At 43.3% G+C, this 20,655-nt stretch overlaps 1 protein-coding gene across 1 annotated transcript; it reads right to left on the bottom strand.

Annotated features, from left to right (window-relative positions):
- Positions 1-858: 858 nt before the first annotated feature.
- Positions 859-12,825, bottom strand: dbndd1 (dysbindin domain containing 1; the record flags this gene model as incomplete). The annotated part of the gene is made up of 4 exons (XM_079809049.1): positions 12,746-12,825; positions 6,970-7,116; positions 5,143-5,280; positions 859-1,043 (listed from the first exon to the last, which is right to left on the bottom strand). The coding sequence occupies exons 1-4, from the start codon at positions 12,774-12,776 to the stop codon at positions 859-861; spliced, it is 501 nt and encodes a 166-aa protein (XP_079665175.1). The 5' UTR covers positions 12,777-12,825.
- Between the last annotated feature and the right edge of the window lie 7,830 nt (positions 12,826-20,655).

The raw sequence follows: 20,655 nt of genomic DNA, 5'->3' as shown, positions 1-20,655 counted from the left end.
TACAAATGAACATATGGCCGATATATATCGTGCATCCCGGGTAATGTGGTTATATTAGATGTGCATTTCTTTCTGATAAAATACACATCTAATACAAATACAAATTCTGTTTATGTTCACATTAAACAACAGACATTAATGAGTGCCAGATCCACTGGAGTCTTCAGATCAGTTCCCGGTGGATGTGGAGCTCAAACCCGCCACACTCCCCCTTGAGGCCATGCGGAGAATGCTACATAATTGAGCTGCAATATGAAATAAAATAGCTGGAAGTATATGTGTGTGTGTTCGTGAACTAGCGTAGGGTATGTTTGAGGCCTTAGGCATGACATTTTTACAAGATATTTGACATTGTTTCTGGGTCTCCCATGTTCATGCAGAATCTCCTCTTTAGTTGGAAACTCTTGTATCTTCTTCTCTCAGTCCCTTCACACAGGTTTGCTCCTCACATTGCTCAGTTCCTCCTTCAACAGTCAAATCTCCGAGTAATTCCTCGCATCGCTCCGTAATGCTACATCTCGCCTCAAGTCCTCCATATGCAGAAGTCACATGGAGAAGACTGAAAGTGTCCCAAAATCCTGGTTGGATGAAGTCTGTTCCACCTTGAGGAAGAGTCTGCACTTATCCCAGCTTGTTGGAGCCGCTGTGGTGCCCGTAATGGACGAAGGGCTTGCGTTATCTTTGGGTGGGATCCCCGTGTCCCAGAGGTTCCCCGTGTCCCAGACCGTATCCCAGAGGTTCCCCGTGTCCCAGAGGTTCCCCGTGTCCCAGAGGTTCCCCGTGTCCCAGACCGTGTCCCAGACCGTGTCCCAGAGGTTCCCCGTGTCCCAGCTCGAGCAGGAACCTCCGCTCTCCAGCTCAGGGCTGCTGGGATTGGGAGCGCTCTATCTTCAGCATGGGCTCCGTGTTCTCGGAGTCGCTGTGGTGCTTCCGGTCCCTGGGCTGCGGATCCCCTTTCCCCCCGCGGGTCCAGGAGGGCGAGCGCACGTATCCGCTGTGTGGGAATCTGGGTAGCGGCGGCTGCTGGCGATCTGTGGGGTGAACTTACAAAACCAACCAATGAAAAACATAGCCAGTCACAACAACCATTCTGCTCCTAAACCTAGGTGGCATTTTAAAGGGTTTGTTCACCCAAAAATGAAAATTCTGTCATTAATTCCTCACCCTCATGTGGTTGGACACCCGTCAGACCTCCGTTCATCTTCAGACACAAATGAAGATATTTTAGTGTAAAGCTGATGCTGAGAAAGGCTTCAGATAGGCCTCCATTGGCATTCAGTACATTTACACTCACAAGATCCATAAAAGGCACTAAAAACGTCGTTACAAAGTCCATCTCACCACAGCGGCTCTACAATAATTTTACGATGCGACGACAATAGTTTGTGCGCAAAAAAAATCTAAATAACACCTTTATTCAACTTGTTCTTGTCTTCCGTGTGTGCCTCCACGACGCATGCGTGAGATTATGACGCAGATCCGGCGTTCGGACACATGACCCAGAAGCGATTTGTTTACAAGCAGAGGAAGACGCGCGTGTCTCAGCTGTTGGATTCTACATTGATCGTGCTTTAGGTCTCGGCGTAGTTCTCAAAATGGGGCTTAAGTGGCATTTCATGGATTCCCGAACGCCGGATCTGCGTCATATTCTCACGTATGCGTCGTGGAGGCACTAAAATATCTTCATTTGTGTCTGAAGATGAACGGAGGTCTGACGGGTGTCCAACGACATGAGGGCAAGTAATTAATGACAGAATTTTCAGTTTTGGGTGAACTAACCCTTTAAGGGTGTCCACTCATGAAGGCTCGTCCAGGGGTGCCCAATCCTGTTCCTGGAGATCCACCGGCCATCTTGATCCAGCCCACTGTAATTATCGAGAGCTTCTGGAGATCTTCATTCGCTGGTTGAGTTGAATCTCCAGCAACAGGATTGGGCACCTCTGGTTTGGAAGTTGTCTTCTGAGCCCTTTACACATTAAGCATTAGCCCAGCTCTTGCACTGATCTCCATATGAAAAACAAGCTGTAGGGCGACCATCCTGCAGAGTTTAGCCCCAACCCTATGCAAACACATCTGGAATTCGGGGTTACTTGATGGCAGGGTTGGGACTGGAGTCTGCAGGAAGGCAGTCCTCCAGGAGCAGGATTGAACACCCCTGGTTTTAGGGGAACGTGCATACATAACATTTTCATTTTAATTTCATGAAATGTCTTTGTTTTGTTGTGTACAACTCGAAAGGTCAATGGCAAAATTGAAACTTTGACCTGCCTATGAAGAGCTCTTTAACCTTTACAGGATTAGCTCACTTCAAGATGAACATTTCCTGATGATTTCCTCACTCCCATCTCATCCAAGATGTTCATGTCTTTCTTTCTTCAGTCGTTTTTTGAGGAAAACATTCCAGGATTTTTCTGCACATAATGGACGTCAATGGGAACCAACGGTTGAAGATCCAAATCACTGCAGTTTCAGAGGAAGAGCTTCAGAGGCTCTGACCGATCCCAGAGGAATAGAGTCTGATCTAGAGGAACCATCAGACACATTTACAACACAAATACACATTTATATACTTTTTAACCATGAATGCTTGACTTCGGTGTTGTTCTTCACGGCGTATGATGTCATCATGTCGGAAAGGTCACATGATGTAGGTGGAAGTACCGACCCAGTGCCGAAAAACTCCATCTCATGTTCTCCTCCAACTTTAAAATCATCCGACATCGTAGTTTTACCTTTATTTCTGTAAAGGCCGTTTGATTTAGACTTTGTGCGTTTGTTTTAACACTGGGTCGGTACTTCCACCTGCGTCACGTGACCTTTCCGATGTGATGTCGTGACGTCGTGAAGAAGAACAACACCGAAGTCAAGCACTTGTGGTTAAAAAGTATATAAATGTTTATTTTTGAAGTAAATGTGTCCGATGGTTTGGGATCGGTCAGAGCCTCTGAAGCTCTTCTTCTGAAACTGCAGTGATTTGGACCTTCAACCGTTGGTTCCCATTGAAGTCCATTACTACAATATCCTGGCCGGACTACTGTTGTCAGTGATATAAGTATTTGAAATTAACATGATTTCTTAATGTCTAGTGACATATCAGGGCGATTTTATGATTAATTGAAATACATTTCTTACATGCAGTTCCTGTAAAGTTGAACCACTGGAGTCACATGGTCTATTTTAATGTTGTCTACTACTTTTCTGGCCCTTAAAATGACATTGCTGCCTATGGATGGTTCAAAAACCCTCGAGTTTCATCAGGAATGTTGTAGGTGTTAATCAATGACAGAATATTCATTTTTGGGTGAACTAGCCCTTTAATTCAGAATGCCTACCAACAACCAAATGTAAGAATCATTAGGTGACCTCTGGTTTATTTGCTGTCTCTTGGCGTCCATTTTAAGCACTGCCAAATTGGGCCAAGACGAATGTTATTCGCATAACTTTAACATGTAAGGGTTCTTGTAAGTAATGCTCAGAATGGAGAATGGCACTGACGTTGCCTCATAGTTTAAATATTTAATATGTACACATTGTGCACCTCAGCTCAGAACTTAATCAAATAATAATGCGCTCACTGTAGGATTCCATCAAACCGACCGTACAAGTGACCAGGCATTCAACACACACTACTCACAATGTTATCTGTTTTCTGAAGCATTCTGTCATAGACAATAGAGCCGCCATTTTGCACATCCGGTTCCCTTGTCCCTAAGTCAATGGGTTTTTTTTGGAATGGGCTTTTGGTTAAATGCTTGAAGTAAGGTCTGTGGGGAACACAAGCTCAAGATATCTGCACGTTTTGTTCTATGAAATAAACTATAATACCGCACTCGTGGATAAGTCAGTTGTTAACAAGTGGTTGTTGAAGTTAAACGTAGTTTTTACTTTTGCCGATTGTATTTAGGCTTCAAAACTCATAAGGTGAAGATTATCTTAAATAAAATGTGTAATGGTGCGTTCACACCGGACGCGATTCGCGCGTGTGATTTACATGTTAAGTCGATGCAGAGACGCGAAATGGCATTCTGCGGCGCGATTCGTGCGATTGAGCGTTTTGAACGCTGGAATCGCGCGAAACGCTCAAGTTGAAAAATCTGAACTTTGGCAGATAAAAAACGGCAGATAAAATGTCCAAATAGGCGCTCTTTATATAAATAAACCACAGATTTGAGCTTTAAACAACTACATTATCGACTGAAAAAATCTTAAAACTACGTTTTGTCCCATATTAACAGTAGATTTTAACAAAACAAAACATGTGTAAACACAGCCCATGTCAGACATTTCTCAACGAGACGAGCCGCTGGCAGAAGCCCCGCCCATGAGGAGCTGGCTGAACGTCTGACTCTTGAGGAACGTTAAATGGGGAACGCTTTGGGAGTTTCAAAGTCGTCATCTGATTGGTTGAATACTTCTGGGCTGAATCCGAAATCGCCTCCTAAACCCTCATTCACTATTCCCTACTTTAGTCCACTGATACGGTTCACTTGAAGGAGTGAATGAAAACGAGTGTGTGAAGTCGGACAGCTGTTGTGTGTACATCGACTGTACACTGCATTGTGGGATAGAATGAGTGCACTCAATAACGTCCACTATGGTTTCGGACACCACTACAAACGGCTGCTCCCTCAAATAGTGCCCTATTTAAGGGTATAGGGGGCGATTTCGGATTCAGCCATAGTGATAATACTAATAATGAGCGATTATCGGGAGCAACTCAATGCTGGGTTTTCAAAAGGATGTGAGGGGTGCAAAACTGTGATTGGTTGCTCTACATGTCAGTCAGACGGTCCTTGGCCAATGAAAGCGGTCAGTATGAAGCTCTGGCCATGTGAGTCCGCGGTTTGAAGAGACCCCAATAATGTGATATTTAGCCCCGGGAATGCAAATATTATCAGGGTAACCCCGGCAAAAAACGCAGATTTTACCCCCTGAAACGCGATTGGACTAGTTTTGAGTAGCAATTGGGAGGGTTTTGTTGTGAAGACCTGGCAACCCTGGACTAGGGGGATGTGAACTTCCGGGTGGGCGTCGTCCAAGCAGCGCTTTATTTCTCTTCGCAGGACTGGAATGATTTAGCATCGACGTACCAAATAATTATTTAATTTCAAATCTCCTGATATGGAAAAAGATCTGACTCACTGCCTGGGGATTCTGTGTGATTCTCCTCATCTGAGTCCGCGAACACCTCGCCCAGCTCCTGGTCAGACATGTCTGTGAGCTCCGTCAGGTCCAGGAGGTCAAAGTGCACCTCCAGAGAGGACACACTGCTGAGAGGCTCTGAGATCAGGCAGAACACAGAGGGCTGGTCAAGGCCAATCACACTGCTGTTCTTTACTAAAGGGGTGCACTATTGGATAGAGCGGCACAATCTTAATTCAAACAACGATCGTTACACCAGTAGGTGGCGAAAAATGACTGTTAAACATGTGTTTGTCATTGAATCATTCACTCAAGAGATTTGTTCAAAAACACTGATTCGTCCAGTAATGAAACAAATTAAGTCTTTATGAGTGAGTCATTGAATCATTCACTCAAGAGATTTGTTCAAAAACACTGATTCATCCAGTAATGAAACAAGTGAAGCCTTTATGAGTGAGTCATTGAATCATTCACTCGAGAGATTTGTTCAAAAACACTGATTCATCCAGTAATGAAACAAGTGAAGTCTTTATGAGTGAGTCATTGAATCATTCACTCGAGAGATTTGTTCAAAAACACTGATTCATCCAGTAATGAAACAAGTGAAGTCTTTATGAGTGAGTCATTGAATCATTCACTCAAGAGATTTGTTCAAAAACACTGATTCGTCCAGTAATGAAACAAATTAAGTCTTTATGAGTGAGTCATTGAATCATTCACTCAAGAGATTTGTTCAAAAACACTGATTCATCCAGTAATGAAACAAGTGAAGCCTTTATGAGTGAGTCATTGAATCATTCACTCGAGAGATTTGTTCAAAAACACTGATTCATCCAGTAATGAAACAAGTGAAGTCTTTATGAGTGAGTCATTGAATCATTCACTCGAGAGATTTGTTCAAAAACACTGATTCATCCAGTAATGAAACAAGTGAAGTCTTTATGAGTGAGTCATTGAATCATTCACTCGAGAGATTCGTTCAAAAACACTGATTCATCCAGTAATGAAACAAGTGAAGTCTTTATGAGTGAGTCATTGAATCATTCACTCGAGAGATTCGTTCAAAAACACTGATTCATCCAGTAATGACACAAGTGAAGTCTTTATGAGTGAGTCATTGAATCATTCACTCGAGAGATTTGTTCAAAAACACTGATTCATCCAGTAATGACACAAGTGAAGTCTTTATGAGTGAGTCATTGAATCATTCACTCAAGAGATTTGTTCAAAAACACTGATTCATCCAGTAATGACACAAGTGAAGTCTTTATGAGTGAGTCATTGAATCATTCACTCAAGAGATTTGTTCAAAAACACTGATTCATCCAGTAATGACACAAGTGAAGTCTTTATGAGTGAGTCATTGAATCATTCACTCGAGAGATTTGTTCAAAAACACTGATTCATCCAGTAATGAAACAAGTGAAGTCTTTATGAGTGAGTCATTGAATCATTCACTCGAGAGATTTGTTCAAAAACACTGATTCATCCAGTAATGAAACAAGTGAAGTCTTTATGAGTGAGTCATTGAATCATTCACTCAAACTTTTTTAATTTTGAAATGGACTGCAACAATTAACATTTTGTCAGCACCTCTAGTAAATGACATGTTATTTTGCTCTACTATTGGGTGAATCTGAACGTGTCTGGCTTATATTTCTCCCCAAAATCAAGAGAAAATAAAGTCCATGGAGTCGACCATTTTAAAGCATTTATTAATCTAGGTCAATGTTAATATCAATTGTGAAAAAGCTGTGACCCAATGGTCATTATTCTTTAGATGAGGGGTGGAATATGACCCAGGCGTGTTCTTGACGGGTCACTCACGTCGTTTCTCTGTGATCAGCACCTGGCTGCCATGATGGGCCGGGGTCCCAACATGCTCTCCTGAGGCATTATGGGATGCCTCGCTGGTGAGACTGGCAGAGCTGGAGGACTTCAGAAGCTTCTGGAACTCTCGGCCTCTAAGTGGCTCTACAAACAGAAATATAGATCAGAATATACAGTCAGTTAATCTGATATACAGTCAGTTATTTATAATGTGTTGCCGCAGTATTAGTGTTATTAATATGGACTGTGTCTTTGGGAGCACTCATTATTTGCCAGGGTGTTGGGCTTTGTGGTAGCCTGAGCATCGCTATGCGGTTTCCAGGGTGTTTTCTCCATGTCTCGGGCTCTAATGGGGTTTGCCAGCGGTTGGCCAATGAGTGAAACAGAAGAAGCTTGTGTTTCACCGACTCTCTAAAGAGCTTCCAGCCGTCTATTGATTTCCTGCGGCTGTAGTCAAAGCAGACGAGCATTTTATACGGTTCAATTACACACATGGGACAAGTGGACAACTGGATCTACCGCTGTATTTTTAAAAAACAAACATTTTACCCTACATTGTGTTTTAATAAAAAATATTAACAAATCCACTTTGATGCACTTCCAAAGGATCAGATCGGTAGAGTAAAACCGACGCCATCGTGCTGAGGAAGAGCTGAAATTTAGATATGCTAATGAGCATCTGCTTTCTGACCAATCACAACAGACTGAGTCATCTGACCAATCAGAGCTTGAGTTGACTAATCTTTATCTGCAGTTAACTTATATTGTCATGTGATCATATATTTTGGAACCACTCATTATTTCTGCCGGACTGTGAACATGACAAACACACGGGAGGAGTGGACGGCGCACATTTACTCTAAAAAAGTTTTTTTTACTTACATTTTTTTATCAGCAAATTTGTCCAGGTCTAAAACATCTATTTATTATAATTTATTGATTTAGCAATGCATAAAACCATGCAAATCATTCAGCTAAAAATGAGCCTGAATTGATAAGCTAGCTAGTTTTATCCAAAATGGCAGCTATGGGGCAAAGTGAGCCAAATGCTGTGGGGTAAAGTGAGCCAGTGTTTTAACTCTCCCCTCCATAAGGTCCTGCAGTGAGTTTCATCTGTGAAGGGTAAACTGGCATCATCTAAATCACATTCATTCACTCTAATCCAGTCTTTATTGTATTTCATTTTCATTCATTCATCAAACTTTAGTCTAGTTTAGTCTGTTTTTGGGAAGGTTCACTTTGGCGTTCAACATTTTGTTTCAGAAATGCAAACAATAAAAGAAACTGAAATCTTCATTTGGTTGGTTTGATGTTGTTTAAGCTTTAAGAACAGAAATATGACTGAAGGTGTTTTTAAAAGAGGTCAATTATCTATAAATCTCACATGGGTTTCATTCAGATCCAATCAGATGGTCCGTTTACACCCAGACGGACTTACCCACTGACCTGGATCAACTTACCCCTAACCTGGGGTAAATTGAGCCTCATGAACACTTTTTTAAATAAGCAGCCATATTTGCATAACCCTTTGTCATGGATGTATTCTGATGATAGCAAACATCCCGAAATTACTTTAGGGACATTTCTCTTATCCGCATAATTTTAAAATGGCTCATCTTACCCCACTCTCCCCTACGACTGTCACTGTGATCGTCTTTACCTTCATTACAATTTTATCAGCGACACTGGTTATCTTTATCCACCTGAGAGATGTATTTTGCTTATACACTCTAAAAATTGCTGGGTTAAAAACAACCCAAGTTGGGTTGAAAATGGACTAACCCAGCAATTTGGTTGTTTTAACCCAGTGAATGGGTCGCTTTAACCCAGTGAATGGGTCGCTTTAACCCAGTGAATGGGCTGTTTTAACCCAGTGAATGGGTCGCTTTAACCCAGTGAATGGGTCGCTTTAACCCAGTGAATGGGCTGTTTTAACCCAGCAATTGGGTTGTTTTAACCCAGCAATTGGGTTGTTTTAACCCAGCAATTGGGTTGGTTGTTTTAACCCAGTGAATGGGTTGTGTTTTAACCCAGTGAATGGGTTGTGTTTTAACCCAGTGAATGGGTTGTGTTTTAACCCAGTGAATGGGTTGTGTTTTAACCCAGTGAATGGGTTGTTTTAAGCCAGCAATTGTGTTGTTTTAACCCAGTGAATGGGTTGTTTTAACCCAGCAATTGGGTTGTTTTAACCCAGTTAATGGGTTGTTTTAACCCAGCAATTGGGTTGTTTTAAACCCAGTGAATGAGTTGTTTTAACCCAGCAATTGTGTTGTTTTAACCCAGTGAATGGGTTGTTTTAAGCCAGCAATTGTGTTGTTTTAACCCAGTGAATGGGTTGTTTTAACCCAGCAATTGGGTTGTTTTAACCCAGTTAATGGGTTGTTTTAACCCAGCAATTGGGTTGTTTTAACCCAGTTAATGGGTTGTTTTAACTCAGCAATTGGGTTGTTTTAAACCCAGTGAATGAGTTGTTTTAACCCAGCAATTGTGTTGTTTTAACCCAGTGAATGGGTTGTTTTAAGCCAGCAATTGGGTTGTTTTAACCCAGTTAATGGGTTGTTTTAACCCAGCAATTGGGTTGTTTTAACCCAGTGAATGGGTCGTTTTAAGCCAGCGGTTGGGTTAAATGTTTGCTTAAAACAACTCATTCACTGGGTTAAAACAACTCAATTGCTGATAGTTAGTCCATTCCCAACGTGGGTTGTTTTTAACCCAGCATTTTTTGAGTGTATTAGAGAGGTTTAATTTAACATATTAATAATAAAATGAAAGAATTATATTGATATATTTAAAAATTAATTGGGTTGTTTTAACTCAGTTAATGGGTTGTTTTAACCCAGCAATTGGGTTGTTTTAACCCAGTGAATGGGTTGTTTTAACCCAGTGAATGGGTCGCTTTAACCCAGTGAATGGGTTGTTTTAACCCAGTGAATGGGTTGTTTTAACCCAGTGAATAGGTTGTTTTAACCCAGTGAATGGGTTGTTTTAACCCAGTGAATGGGTCGCTTTAACCCAGCAATTGGGTTGTTTTAACCCAGTGAATGGGTTGTTTTAACCCAGTGAATGGGTTGTTTTAACCCAGTGAATGGGTTGTTTGTTTTAACCCAGTGAATGGGTTGTTTTAACCCAGCAATTGGGTTGTTTTAACCCAGCAATTGGGTTGTTTTAACCCAGTGAATGGGTTGTTTTAACCCAGTGAATGGGTTGTTTTAACCCAGTAATTGGGTTGTTTTAACCCAGTGAATGGGTTGTTTTAACCCAGTGAATGGGTCTTTTTAACCCAGTGAATGGGATGTTTTAACCCAGTAATTGGGTTGTTTTAACCCAGTGAATGGGTTGTTTTATCCCAGTGAATGGGTCTTTTTAACCCAGTGAATGGGGTGTTTTAACCCAGAGAATGGGTTGTTTTAACCCAGAGAATGGGTTGTTTTAACCCAGCAATTGGGTTGTTTTAACCCAGTGAATGGGTTGTTTTAACCCAGCAATTGGGTTGTTTTAACCCGGTGAATGGGTTGTTTTAACTCAGTGAATGGGTTGTTTTAACCCAGCGAATGGGTTGTTTTAACCCAGCAATTGTGTTGTTTTAACCCAGCAATTGGGTCATTTTAACCCAGCAATTGGGTCATTTTAACCCAGCAATTGGGTTGTTTTAACCCAGTGAATGAGTTGTTTTAACCCAGCAATTGGGTTGTTTTAACCCAGTGAATGAGTTGTTTTAACCCAGCAATTGGGGTTTGTTAACCCAGTGAATGAGTTGTTTTAACCCAGCAATTGGGTCATTTTAACCCAGCAATTGGGTTGTTTTAACCCAGTGAATGGGTTGTTTTAACCCAGCAATTGGGTTGTTTTAACCCAGTGAATGGGTTGTTTTAACCCAGCAATTGGGTTGTTTTAACCCGGTGAATGGGTTGTTTTAACTCAGTGAATGGGTTGTTTTAACCCAGCGAATGGGTTGTTTTAACCCAGCAATTGTGTTGTTTTAACCCAGCAATTGGGTCATTTTAACCCAGCAATTGGGTCATTTTAACCCAGCAATTGGGTTGTTTTAACCCAGTGAATGAGTTGTTTTAACCCAGCAATTGGGTTGTTTTAACCCAATGAATGAGTTGTTTTAACCCAGCAATTGGGTTTTTTTAACCCAGTGAATGGGTCATTTTAAGCCAGCGGTTGGGTTAAATGTTTGCTTAAATCAACTCATTCACTGGGTTAAAACAACTCAATTGCTGGGTTAGTCCATTTTCAACCCAACTTCAATTGGTTTGATGTTGTTTAAGCTTTAAGAACAGAAATATGACTGAAGGTGTTTTTAAAAGAGGTCAATTATCTATAAAATCTCACATGGGTTTCATTCAGATCCAATCAGAAGTGATTGCTTAAAACAACTCATTCACTGGGTTAAAACAACTCAATTGCTGATAGTTAGTCCATTCCCAACTTGGGTTGTTTTTAACCCAGCATTTTTTTAGTGTATTTTTAGGTTTAATTTAACGTATTAATAATAAAATGAAAGAATTATATTGATATATTTAAAAATTAATTGGGTTGTTTTAACCCAGTGAATGGGTTGTTTTAACCCAGCAATTGGGTTGTTTTAACCCAGTGAATGGGTTATTTGTTTTAACCCAGTGAATGGGTTGTTTTAACCCAGCAATTGGGTTGTTTTAACCCAGTGTATGGGTTGTTTTAACCCAGCTATTGGGTTGTTTTAACACAGTGAATGGGTCCTTCTACCCCAGTGAATGGGTTGTTTTAACCCAGTGAATGGGTCATTTTAAGCCAGTGGTTGGGTTAAATGTTTGCTTAAAACAACCCATTCACTGGGTTAAAACAACCCAATTGCTGGGTTAAAACAACCCATTCACTGGGTTAAAACAACTCAATTGCTGGGTTAAAACAACCCATTCACTGGGTTAAAACAACTCAATTGCTGGGTTAAAACAACCCAATTGCTGGGTTAGTCCATTTTCAATCCAACTTGGATTGTTTTTAACCCAGAATTTTTAGAGTATATGAGAGAGGTTTAATTTAACATATTAATAATAAAATTTGTGAATTATATTGATATATTTAAATGAATTGCAAGTTATCTCACGGCCCCTCTGGAGGATCACTCGGCGACTAATCGTGTTAACAATTTCACATTTTTTTTAAAAATATATAATCACGCTGAATTAACATTAAATCAACAGACTTGGTGAGAAGACTTGGTTTCATCCATTTAACGGATTCATCCGATTTCTCAGAGCATGAACTTTTTCCTGCGTCTCCAGAATGAGTCTCTCCGCAGTCTTGGGTCATCCCTCATTAGCCCACAGCAGATCCCCTGGCTTCTCCCGCTCGTGCGTGCCACTCATGCAAATATCGGTGCAGGGATTGCTAAACGTTGTGTAGTCCAAAAGGCGCGCCATCTAAGCCATACACGCCGAAATGAAGGGTATTATTAGCATCGCCCAGTGGTACCCAAGTCCCATTGTCCCAAAGTAACCTCTGCAAAGAGGCAATGTCAAATTCTCAAACAGGGTCGCATCCAAAAACATCCCTGTCCCTCATGACCTCTGCAGTTTGAGCTGTAGTAATCGTTGGACAGTTCTGCTAGAATCCCTGAGCCACCACCCTAAACGCATCCAAGTTGCTGTGCCTTTTCCCATCTCCACTACCGGCTTCTCTGACTGCCTGCTTTGTCTGTGCGCTCAAGGGAAAGGACATAGTGGGCTATTGAACACAATGGGCGTGTGAGGTTAAATGTGTCGGCTGAAGAAAGGGTCGCTCTTACCTGCAGCACTAGAGTCTGCCTGAGCCTCCATTAAGTCTCTCTCAGCAGCGGTGCAATGCTGTGCGGCGTCGCAGCCAGGATTAGAGGGAGCGCCTCCTGTCTCCTGCACGCTTTCTGGCTACCCTCCCTCCCTCCCTCCCTCTCTCCCTCCCTCCCTCCCTCCCTCCCTCCCTCTCTCTCTCCCCCTCTCTCTCTCTCCCTCTCTCTCTCTCTCTCTCTTCCCCACCCCTACATGCACAGTCACACATTCACTCCTATTGTCCCCGCAGCACAACAGAGACACATAAAGAGTCCGCTGGAGAGAGAGCGAGGGAGGGGCTGCACGGAGACAATGGGAAGGGGTTATATGGAGAGAGGAATGCTTATATTTAATTTCTGTTCAATTAATAAAAAGATGTTATGCATTAAACCATCATTGGCTGACGGTCGTAGTAGTTGAAGGCCGGAAACATAGAGATGATTAGCCGACAGATTGTCCCATTAAAGTTCAGTCGTGCAGTAACAACCCCAGTACTCAAGGGTGCGATATAGCTCAAATGCCTGTGCCATAATTCAGGAGCTGGCGCTGTAAACATCGACGTTCTGCTCCTTAAAGGGTTAGTTCACCCAAAAATGTAAATTCTGTCATTAATGACTGAGCCTCATGTGGTTGGACACCCGTCAGACCTCCGTTCATCTTCAGACACAAATGAAGATATTTTAGTGTAAATCTGATGCTCTGAAAGGCCTCCATTGGCTCAACTTTACACTCTCAAGACCCTTAAAAGACACTAAAGACTAAAGTTACAAAGTCCATCTCACTACAGCGGCTCTACAATAACTTTATGAAGACGAGAATAGTTTTTGTGCGCAAAAAAACCCTAAATAACGACTTATATAGTGATGACGATTTCAAAACACGGCCTCATGAAGCTTCAAAGCGTTATGAATCAGTGAGTCGATTCAGTGGTTCGGAGCGTTATGAATCAGTGAGTCGATTCAGCAGTTCAGAGCGTTATGAATCAGTGAGTCGATTCAGGGGTTCGGAGCGTTATGAATCAGTGAGTCGATTCAGCGGTTCAGAGCGTTATGAATCAGTGAGTCGATTCAGCGGTTTGAATCGCCAAAGTCACGTGATTTCAGCAGTTTGGTGGTTTGACACGCGATCCGAATCATGAATCGACTCACTGATTCATAACGCTTCGAAGCTTCATGATGCTGTTTTGAAATCGTCATCACTATATAAGTCGTTATTTAGGGTTTTTTTGCGCACAAAAACTATTCTCGTCTCTTCATAAAGTTATTGTAGAGCCGCTGTAGTGAGATGGACTTTGTATCGACGTCTTTAGTGCCTTTTAAGGGTCTTGAGAGTGTAAAGTTGAGCCAATGGAGGCCTTTCAGAGCATCAGATTTACACTAAAATATCTTCATTTGTGTCTGAAGATGAACGGAGGTCTTACGGGTGTCCAACCACATGAGGGTCAGTCATTAATGACACAATTTTCATTTTTGGGTGAACTAACCCTTTAATGATGGGAGAAACTAAATCAAATCAATTTATTTTTTGCTCGAAGCGCCTGCTGGTCAGAACACTTTCCCAAATGCGTCGAATACTCATGTTTAAAGGGGCACTTCAGCGCTGGGCAGATGAATGTGTATTTAAACTGGGTCATTTATGTAGTAGAAATGTGAAATTATTTTTGAATTTGGTGCCTTCTAGACTGAGAAAATGTATTTTTGTCTCATGTGGATGAAAGACAACAACTCCCAGAATGCACTTGCTTCGCTGCCCTACGAGGCCACTCCGTACACCCACGTTTTGATCTTCATAGTAATACAATCATTTCGTTCAGTTAGAGAATAAACGCTACAATTGAAAACTGAACGTGTCTTTTCAATAAAGTGTGAGTGAGCCGAACGAAAGTCACGTCACAGACGCAGCAGGAATCAGATTTCATTCATCACGAGAGAGAAGAGCTGAGCTGAGGTAAGCGCGGCCGTCATTCTCAGAGCGTGTCCAGTCTGGTGCGTTATAAGATCGCATATGAAAGCTAAACTTTCATAGGAATTCATTGAGAAGTTGAAACACTCACTTTGTTCTGCACCGCTCCGTTATTAATGCCCGAGGCCGAGGCGAGCGCATTTACATTCTGTGTGTGAGATCTCTCCCCTATGGGCTGGTTGATAACATGTGGAACAGCTCCATCTAGTGGCTGTAGTCTTTAGCCTCTGGCCAAAAAATCCTCTGATGACGCAAAATGATGATATTTGCGTCATCTGAGAATTTTTTCCAGAAATAAAATGCATAATTCTCTCGTCTCAGGGGGATATGAGGGGGGAAAGTGACATAATGTGAATATACTACCGGGTTTCTACTGATACAAAGCTTAATGCTAAATCAATGAAGTTACCCTTTAATTGAAAGTGTAATCTATTAAATGCAATTAACAACTCATCTAATACCATTACATGTATTTTTGTAATATGTTATTGTATTAAATTTGTATGGCTTGTTTTGTTTGTTTTATGGAGAGCTTGGTTAATCAGACCAATAAGAGACTTTTTATTATACAAATGTGTCAATACATTTTAAAAAATGTACAGGTGCTGGTCATATAATTAGAATATCATCAAAAAGTTGATTTATTTCACTAATTCCATTCAAAAAGTGAAACTTGTATATTATATTCATTCATTACACACAGACTGATATATTTCAAACATTTTTTCTTTTAATTTTGATTATTATAAGAGACAGCTAAGGAAAATACCAAATTCACTATCTCAGAAAATGTTGTGAAAAGGTTCAATATTGAAGACACCTGGAGCCACACTCTAATCAGCTGATGAACTCAAAACACCTGCAAAGGCCTTTAAATGGTCTCTCAGTCTAGTTCTATAGGCGACACAATCATGGGGAAGAAGCTGACCTGACAGCTGACCAAAAGATGAGGAAGAGAGGAGAGGCACACAATCCACACTGCTGGAGCTCCAGTGTAAAGTTTCCACAGTCAGTGATGGTTTGGGGTGCCATGTCATGCGCTGGTGTTGGTCCGCTGTGTTTTCTGAGGTCCAAGGTCAACGCAGCCGTATACCAGGAAGTTTTAGAGCACCTCATGCTTCCTGCTGCTGACCAACTTTATGGAGATGCAGATTTAATTTACCAACAGGACTTGGCACCAGCACACAGAGCCACAGCAACCAGTGCCTGCTTTAAGGACCATGGTGTCCCTGTTCTTAATTGGCCAGAAAACTCGCCTGACCTTAACTCCATAGAAAATCTATAGGGTATTGTGAAGAGGAAGATGTGATATGCCAGACCCAACAATGTAGAAGAGCTGAAGGCCACTATCAGAGCAACCTGGGCTCATAACACCTGAGCAGAGCCACAGACTGATCTCCTCACGCCGCATCACTGCAGTAATTCAGGCTAAACCAGCCCCAGCTGAGCATTGAGTGCTGGACATGCTCATACTTTTCAGTTGGCCAAGATTTCTAAAAACCCTTTGAAGGACCAGTGGAGAACCGGCCACAGGGTCATGAAGGACCAGCGGAGAACCGGCCACAGGGTCATGAAGGACCAGTGGAGAACCGGCCACAGGGTCATGGAGGACCAGCGGAGAACCGGCCACAGGGTCATGAAGGACCAGTGGAGAACCGGCCACAGGGTCATGAAGGACCAGTGGAGAACCGGCCACAGGGTCATGGAGGACCAGTGGAGAACCGGCCACAGGGTCATGAAGGACCAGTGGAGAACCGGCCACAGGGTCATGAAGGACCAGTGGAGAACCGGCCACAGGGTCATGAAGGACCAGTGGAGAACCGGCCACAGGGTCATGAAGGACCAGTGGAGAACCGGCCACAGGGTCATGAAGGACCAGTGGAGAACCGGCCACAGGGTCATGAAGGACCAGTGGAGAACCGGCCACAGGGTCATGAAGGACCAGTGGAGAACCGGCCACAGGGTCATGAAGGACCAGTGGAGAACCGGCCACAGGGTCATGAAGGACCAGTGGAGAACCGGCCACAGGGTCATGGAGGACCAGTGGAGAACCGGCCACAGGGTCATGGGCGGCAGAGGCTCATTGATGCCCGTGTGGACGATCAAACAGACGAGCTACTGGAGCTCAAACTGCTCAAGAAGTTAATGCTGGTTCTGATAGAAAGGGGTCAGAATACACAGAGCATCTCAGTTTGTTGTGTATGGGGCGGCACAGCCGCTGACCAGTGCCCATGCTGACCCCTGACCCCGCCCAGAGCACCAACAGTGGCCCGTGAGCATCAGAACTGGACCACGGAGCAATGGAAGAAGGAGGCCTGGTCTGATGATCATGTGTTCTTCTACATCAGTGGATGGCCGGGTGTGTGTGTGTGTGGCTTAACTGGGGAACACGTGGCACCAGGTGCATTATGGGAAGAAAGCGTGGCGGCGGAGGCAGTGATGCTTTGGGCAATGTTCTGCTGGGAAACCTTTGGTCCTCCATCCATGTGGATGTGACTTTGACACACACCACCTACCTAAGCATTGTTGAGACCATGTCCAGCCTTTCATGGAGACGGTGTTCCCTGGTGGCTGTGGCTCTTTCAGCAGATAATGCGCCGCCACAAAGCACAAATGCTTCAGGAAAGCTTTGAGGAGCACAACAACGAGTTTGAGGCGTTGACTTGGCCTCCAGATTCCCCAGATCTCAATTAAATCGAGCATCTGTGGGATGAGCTGAACAAACAAGTCCGATCCACGGCGGCCCCACCTCGCAACTTACAGGACTTAAAGGATCTGCTGCTAACATCTTGGTGCCAGATACCACAGCACACCTTCAGGGCTCTAGTGGAGTCCATGCCTCGACGGGTCAGCAAAAAGGTGACCAACACAATATTAGGACATAGGCATAATGTTATGCCTGATCAGTATATATAGACACTGGCTCATGGGTTCACAGAGATTATCGGCACCTAGTGGCGAACCATTGAAATATTTCAAAACAGTAGACCCTTTTCACAGACTGTGATGACGAGTTTTAACGGTCATCAATATCGTAAATCCTGCAGCGTTTTTTGTATTTTCATTTTTAAAAAAATATATGTACATTCATAACACTAATACTTTGTATTTTATTACTTTTGCATCAAATTACAAGTAAAAAGTTACCGCTGCTGTGAGGGTGTTTAGTAATAGCGTCTGTGGGAGTGATGGTAAAAATGAACATATTTCCCTCTTTTCACTTCTGTCAATCTCACTCTATTTGTTCCCTCTTTTTGAAAGTTGTCAAATCACAACTGTGGCGTTTTTCTTTTGCTATGTGAGCAAATGGGCACACAGAAAAATATTTAATGTATTCTCTCATTCACTATGACGACTTCCTCTCTGAGAAACCCGGAAATGTGAAAAGGGTCTCGAGTCCCACGGAGGAGCTCTGGAAGGATAAAAGGAGGAGTGACGACATGGACTTTATGTTGTGTTTTATTGTGTTTTATCTTTACTTTTGTTTTGTTTATTTTTGGGATTAAAGTTTATGTTGAACGTTCGCCGGTTCCCCGCGCCTCCTTCCCTGAACACAAACCTCGAAGCCTCATTACTGTAATCATGTGACCTTGGCAGTTTGATACACACTCTTAATCACTGGCTCGAAACAAATGATTTGCAAAGGTTTTTAAGTTTTTGGGCTAAACGCAGACAGTGTGTGACATCGACGTATGTGTTGATAAGGAAAATTGGTGATGGTTCTTGATGTTTGATGACAGCGTCTGATTGAAGAGATTGAGTGCACTCCCAAGATGGCCGCCAAATGAACTGACTCGCCTAGAAAGACGAAGACGAAATTCTCTTTGAATGGTCCGCCATGATGGTAGTTGGCCTAAAAGAGAAAACTGACCATTAAAGATGGTTTACGCCAAACAATTGCCCCATTATGGCAATGCTGAGAATGCAACGTGTACTTGTATATTCATTAAAATAATTTAGTTTAAAATCAACATACAACCACAGCTAGGAGAATGAAAACATTTTAAATCTTTGACCTAAACTTTATATTTCTTAATAGACACTCTCATACTCTTACATATCTCTTGTCTTCTGTGTGAATATGACACTATTCCCAGAGCAGCTCATTATCCATCAGTCGCAGCTTCTGCTTTCATGTGTTCTGAAACTCCCACGACTTCCTCTCTGACTGTGGGCGCTTTGACAGTGTCTCCTTTCTCTGAGGAATTAAAAAGAATATTTGTGTTTCATCTTCACTCGTTTACAACGGCAGGCAGGAGAGACGACATACTGCTGACCTCATCACTGACCGCATCACACGGGGAGAGAGTGACATCATCATCAGGAGTGACAGACGACATACTGCTGACCTCATCACTGACCGCATCACACGGGGAGAGAGTGACATCATCATCAGGAGTGACAGATGACATACTGCTGACCTCATCACTGACCGCATCACACGGGGAGAGAGTGACATCATCATCAGAAGTGACAGATGACATACTGCTGACCTCATCACTGACCGCATCACACGGGGAGAGAGTGACATCATCATCAGGAGTGACAGACGACATACTGCTGACCTCATCACTGACCGCGTCACACGGGGAGAGAGTGACATCATCATCAGGAGTGACAGATGACATACTGCTGACCTCATCACTGACCGCATCACACGGGGAGAGAGTGACATCATCATCAGGAGTGACAGATGACATACTGCTGACCTCATCACTGACCGCATCACACGGGGAGAGAGTGACATCATCATCAGAAGTGACAGATGACATACTGCTGACCTCATCACTGACCGCATCACACGGGGAGAGAGTGACATCATCATCAGGAGTGACAGACGACATACTGCTGACCTCATCACTGACCGCATCACACGGGGAGAGAGTGACATCATCATCAGGAGTGACAGATGACATACTGCTGACCTCATCACTGACCGCATCACACGGGGAGAGAGTGACATCATCATCAGGAGTGACAGATGACATACTGCTGACCTCATCACTGACCGCATCACACGGGGAGAGAGTGACATCATCATCAGGAGTGACAGATGACATACTGCTGACCTCATCACTGACCGCATCACACGGGGAGAGAGTGACATCATCATCAGGAGTGACAGATGACATACTGCTGACCTCATCACTGACCGCATCACACGGGGAGAGAGTGACATCATCATCAGGGGTGACAGATGACATACTGCTGACCTCATCACTGACCGCATCACACGGGGAGAGAGTGACATCATCATCAGGAGTGACAGACGACATACTGCTGACCTCATCACTGACCGCATCACACGGGGAGAGAGTGACATCATCATCAGGAGTGACAGACGACATACTGCTGACCTCATCACTGACCGCATCACACGGGGAGAGAGTGACATCATCATCAGGAGTGACAGACGACATACTGCTGACCTCATCACTGACCGCGTCACGCGGGGAGAGAGTGACATCATCATCAGGAGTGACAGACGACATACTGCTGACCTCATCACTGACCGCATCACGCGGGGAGAGAGTGACATCATCATCAGGAGTGACAGATGACATACTGCTGACCTCATCACTGACCGCATCACACGGGGAGAGAGTGACATCATCATCAGGGGTGACAGATGACATACTGCTGACCTCATCACTGACCGCGTCACGCGGGGAGAGAGTGACATCATCATCAGGAGTGACAGATGACATACTGCTGACCTCATCACTGACCGCGTCACGCGGGGAGAGAGTGACATCATCATCAGGAGTGACAGACGACATACTGCTGACCTCATCACTGACCGCATCACACGGGGAGAGAGTGACATCATCATCAGGAGTGACAGATGACATACTGCTGACCTCATCACTGACCGCGTCACGCGGGGAGAGAGTGACATCATCATCAGGAGTGACAGACGACATACTGC

Source organism: Gobio gobio (genome assembly GCF_949357685.1).
Source record: "Gobio gobio genome assembly, chromosome: 25".
Classification (NCBI taxonomy): domain Eukaryota; kingdom Metazoa; phylum Chordata; class Actinopteri; order Cypriniformes; family Gobionidae; genus Gobio; species Gobio gobio.
The sequence above is the reverse complement of the archived record's forward strand: the minus strand, read 5'-3'. Positions and strand labels throughout refer to the sequence as shown.